General features: G+C 32.0%; 1 protein-coding gene across 1 annotated transcript; it reads left to right on the top strand.

Annotated features, from left to right (window-relative positions):
- Positions 1-4,585: 4,585 nt before the first annotated feature.
- Positions 4,586-5,494, top strand: LOC127135719 (uncharacterized). Its single transcript, XM_051062360.1, has 2 exons — positions 4,586-4,598; positions 4,707-5,494. The coding sequence occupies exons 1-2, from the start codon at positions 4,586-4,588 to the stop codon at positions 5,492-5,494; spliced, it is 801 nt and encodes a 266-aa protein (XP_050918317.1).
- The last annotated feature ends 210 nt before the right edge of the window (positions 5,495-5,704 follow it).

The following is a 5,704-nucleotide window of genomic DNA, read 5'->3' as shown; positions in this document are numbered from 1 at the left end:
TACTGAAAATTAATGAAGATTATAATCAACACACAACCAACATCATCAACTCGTTAAGTGTTTATAGGCTTAGTTTCAAAGTTTGTTACATTTCCTTTCTCTAATGATACTTTTATGTGCTGAAATTTATTGTTTAATTAAGTAAACTTAGTTATATTTTGTTTATTGTTGTATGCATTTTCACTTATGATAACAATAATGACTTAAAGGACCTATTACCTTAAACTTTTAATAAGGTAGCAAACAAAATATTCAACATGATATATCGACATAGGCATACAAAACATACATAAAATAAACTAAACTTACTGTTATTATGCAAATTTCCAGCTCCTTGTATTTCTCCAGCTCCTTGCATTTCTAAAGCCTCTTCCATATCTCGATAAAAATAAAACAAATGGAGTTATTAAAACAGTATATAAAAGATTAAAGCTCTTAAAACATAAACAACGATCTAACCTTCCATTAACTCAAAGAACTCTTGAAATTACAAAACCTGAAAATACAAAATCTGAAATCAAGAACAAAGAAAGACTTAGTGTTTAGAAAGCAAATACGAACACAAAAGAACGTGATTAAGAGGGATAAGGATACAAATGATTCTCTGCTTAGTGATGATGAAGGAGGAAAGGACGGTGATGACGGCGGAGGAGAGACATAGATAGCGATTTTTTTTTACTTTTGGAGATGAAGCAAGGTGACGGCGCTAAAGCTTTAGGGTTCAGAGGGGTGGACGGCTCTAAAGCTTTAGGGTTCAGAGGGGCGCTAAAGCTTTGGAGGAGAACTCTGATTTTGTTGGGCCAAAATTCTACTGGGTGTCATAAAATTCGGCTAGGCATAAGTTAGATAATTAATATACAATCGGTCGGGCTCAGATTTTGTTGGGCCAAAAAAACAAAACCGAACCCGACCACACACACCCCTCTGAACCCGTTTGCAACACCCGTCCAACCCGTCAAACCGAATTAACCCGACCCAAAATAGAATCCTGCAGCCGGTTCGGTTGGTTATTCTCGGGTGGTTTTTTCTTGTCCAAGTTGCGGTACTATTGTGGATAACAGTTCTCAATTTTCACAATAGTACCTAGCGGTACTATTGTGGTGAACCAATACAACTAGCGTAAGTTTTTCCCCAAAAGGGATCTTAGATTGGTTTTTATGGATCTTATCTCGCATTGCTTATATTATATTCTCATGTGTAGTTTAATTTATTATATAAGGAAATCAATTGTTTCATTCAAAAACACACTAAACTTTTATTTTAACCGTCATCTTTTCCCCTTTTCTTTCTACTTGTCGAGTATTTCAAGTATTTTCTGGAATCATCTTTAGAGAATTAATTTAATTTCTCCTTATTTGGATTGAGAAATCATCATATATTACTTTTTAATTCTGTTTGGAGAATTGTTTGATTTTCTCTATGTTTAAGAAATCATTTTGATAGGTCAAATGATTATTATTGATTTCTTTTTGGGGAATTATTATCGTTTGAGAAATTATTACGACGGGATTTTATACCAAATACTATGAGTGATATTTATACCATATTTAAATGATCTCTATATCACATAATATCTATTTTTAGATCGATTATCTATCGTGTAAATAATAATTATACAAAATAGAATTGAGTTGTTGACTTGGTAATTTTCTTAGTGATTTTTTTTAAATAGTAAAATAACAACTAGTAGTGATGGTGTTGAGATTAAACCTGGTTATGAACAAATTGAAATGTCAAAGTTGATGTAAGTTATGTGAATCATTCATTATATACAAGTAACAAGATCATTAAAGAATTTATCCATAACTAAAAAGTCCAATTCCACGATACACTAGGTAGCTTCCTTTGACCCTCATGCTTTTTTTGAACTTTTTCATTAGCAAAATATATATCCAATTTTCTATCTTTATTAGACTCCAATGATTTAGATATTTCAATTTCTCTATAAAATGATATAATAATTTGTACCAAAATGTCATTTTATATCTACCTAACACGGTTAAGTTTAGAACATTTTTCACTTATCTATAAAATCTTTTTGTAAGCCTAAATACAATAAGAATACCTATATTTATATTTGAGGTATTGTTACACAAAAATGGAAACAAACCAGAGATGTGGAGATAGAAATCTACCATCTACTATACTAATAAGAAAGTTAGATATGAAGGGAAAAAAATATTGTCAGATCTATTGAAGAAATGGTGACCGAAGTTATAGCACAAACATATGAAACGAAAGCTACATAGAAGTTTGGATAAAATGAGTATGTTTTTATTTACTTTTTGCAGGTTAAACATACGATGAATGATCTTTTTCAGGTTCATGAAGTTTTCTATTTAGGGGTTGTTGCTCTTTTGTTTTGGTGACCCTTTTCTCTTAATTTGCCTCACTTCCATTTGTTTGTTTACTTGCATTTTTCAATTCCACTTTTAGGCTTATCTTTCATTTTTGTCTCATTTTTTCCTTTCAATCTTGCATTCATAACTCATTTTAGGGAACATTTTTTAAAAAAGATACAAACCTTTATGTATTTTAAGCTCTATACAAGTTAAAAGACAACAACATTGATGCAAATTGATTTGGAATGTTCATTCTTCCAAATTCGCAGATGCAAATTAATTTGGAATATTATCATGTAAAATTTTTCTTTTAATGCATTTTAGGCGTTTGATAAAATGTCTACCTTATTAAAAAATGGTTAATGAGAAAACTAACTAAATTTTATGGATGGATCACCATTCACACGAGTTGCAAGACCAATGCATATATTTTACAAGTCTATGATCATTGACTCGGATGTCTCATTCATGAGCAATGGAAGACCAATTATTGATAGAATGTTCCTTCATTGTATGAAGAAACAGACTAGAATTGTAATGACCAATCAACTTTTAAGAAACTCAGATTATGATATTAGAAGGTCCACGTTTTTCTTAGGTGCTAATTCAATTGATCATAATGACTATTCATTATGTTTACAAGACAGTCAAATGTCTTCGTTATCACAACCAATGATATCTAACTCAGTAAGTTTATTTCTAAGCTATCAAATGATTGTAGAAATATTTTAAGTTAATAATATTGAATTAAAATCACTATGCAGGTCTTGCAATCCTTAGTGATGGATTATTTTTTCAGTTGAACTTCGAAAGCTTATTATCATATGTTTGGGATGGAATAATTTGTGTCTGAGAATCTTATTATTTTTCTTTCTGCTGCTATTAGTCGAAATTATTATTTAAAGACAAGACTTTTGAGCCCTTTTCCAATTGATAGAACAAGTTAGTGGCAATTCGAATTAATTTTCCAATTATTATAGCCTAAATGGTCATTGATAAATTTGTTGCTTTCATTTCAAATTTTCAAGTTAGTATTGATTGATTTTGACATTTTTTTATGAGCTTTTGATACATACATTAGGGAACCTTTTAACTAAAATGAACCTTCAAAACATTGTTGTTTATTTTACTCCTACTATCAAAACTTTAACTTTTCTTACACATGAATAAATCAGAAGAGAATCAAAAGAGAATAACCTGTTAGAACAACATTTGAAAGAATGTGCAGATGCACGAAAAAACATAGAATTTTCATTAATCAGATTTAATTAATTTCTTCACTACAGGAGGGTTGGATCTCAAGACCACTAAATTGTCTATTTCAAGTGCAAATCTTGGGTTGAAAGAGCTTTTCAAAAATAAAATCTCACTACCATCATTCGCTTAGATCGTTGGATGTTTATTGAAGAAGCAAAATTGAAAGGAATCGACAATTTTATGTTCATGTTTTTTTTTATCTTTATGGATCAATATTTTTTTCATGTTTATGGATATATGAAGATGCCTTATTTATCGATTTCATGTAATGTATTTCGCTTAACTCATATTATTTATTTTTTTACATTTCAGTTTACTTTCTTATATTTTCAATTGCATTTAGAATTCCATGCCAACTAACTCACTTCTTCTTTCTTTTAGTTTCGTTTTGAATGTTTGGTTTCACCCTCTGTATTTTGAATTTTCCTTTTCTTAAATTCTATTTTCGCTTGTATTGTTTTTTAATGTTTAAGCAAGTATTATTTTGAAATAATGAGTTTTGAATATGCATTTTGAATGTCAAGGGAATCATTTGTAAGCTCCAACAATGAAAGTGCACCATCATTCAACATGGAGCATAGCTCTGTTGAAATATTAAACTTGATTTGGGCCTAACTTTATTATTTGATTTTGGACTTAGTTATTTGGGCTTAGTTTATATTGGATAATGTTTCTAGAAAAGTCTTGTAGTATTTAGAGTATCTAGATATTTCTTAAGATTGTAATATTTTCTAAAATACTCTTTGAATATCTAGAGTTGAGAACTCTCTAGAATTAGTGTGTCTAGAGTTCTCCTTAGAGTACTATAAATAGAGATGTAATCCAACACTTTTGAATCAAGGAAAAATATAAAATTCTCTCTTCCATAAATAATTCTCCTACCTACCAAATTTTTATTTAAGCCTCTAATATTCCCACACACTTTTCCTAAACACAAAAGGGTCTATTTTCAACAAAGTGGCATCAGAGCTTCAAGGTCCTAAAAAATGGCAAATGGAGGTTTCCCTTTTCAAATGTCGATGCTCACAAAGAACAACTATGACAATTGGAGTATCAAGATGAAGGCGCTACTAGGAGCTTAAAATGTGTGGGATATCGTTGAGAAAGGCTTCAATGAGCAAGATGAAGCCTCGCTAAGCCAAGGTGTAAAGGAGACATTCAGGGAGTCAAGAAATAGAGACAAGAAAGCTTTCTTCCTCATTTATCAATCGGTGGATGAAGATACATTTGAGAAGATCTCCAACGCAACGACGACCAAAGAAGCATGGGACAAACTTCAAACTTGCAACAAAGGAGTGGAACAGGTGAAAAAGATTCGTCTTCAAACTCTTAGAGGTGATTTTGAACGTTTATTTATGGAAGAGTCCGAGTCAATTTCTGATTATTTTTCTCGAGTATTGGCTGTAGTCAATCAACTTAAAAGAAATGGTGAAGATGTTGATGAGGTAAAAGTCATTGAGAAAATACTTCGCACTTTAAATCCAAGTTTTGACTTCATTGTTACCAACATTGAAGAAAATAAGGATTTAAAGACCATGACTATTGAGGAACTCATGGGTTCCTTACAAGCATACGAAGAAAAACAAAAGAGAAAAATTAAACAAAAGGAGACTATGGAGCAACTACTACAACTCAACATAAAGGAAGCAAATTATGCGAATTACAAGAGCCAAAGAGGACGAGGCCGTGGCCAAGATCGTGGGCGTGGACGAGGACATGGAGGAGAAGGAAGAGGCAGTTACAACAACTACTCTAACAATGGAGAAAGAAGTTGGAAGCCACAAGCAACAAGAGGTCGTGGAAGAGGAAATTCATGGTCGAGGTGTGACAAATCACAAATCAAGTGCTTCAACTGCAACAAGATCGGTCACTATGCATCTGAGTGTAGACTCTAGAAGAAAGTTGTGGAGAAAGTTAACTTTGTAGAAGAAAAAGGCATAGAAGAAGAAACTTTGCTGCTCACATGCCAAAACCAAGTTGAAGAGAAAAGAAACAAATGGTACCTCGACACCGGCGCAAGCAATCACATGTGTGGCGATCGAAGCATGTTCGTAGAGATCAATGAAGCGACAACTCGCAATGTCTCATTTGGAGATGACTCAAAG

The sequence above is a fragment of the Lathyrus oleraceus genome, chromosome 4 (assembly GCF_024323335.1).
Source record: "Lathyrus oleraceus cultivar Zhongwan6 chromosome 4, CAAS_Psat_ZW6_1.0, whole genome shotgun sequence".
Lineage (NCBI taxonomy): Eukaryota > Viridiplantae > Streptophyta > Magnoliopsida > Fabales > Fabaceae > Lathyrus > Lathyrus oleraceus.
Note: the sequence above shows the minus strand (reverse complement) of the source record. Positions and strands in the feature narration are given on the sequence as shown.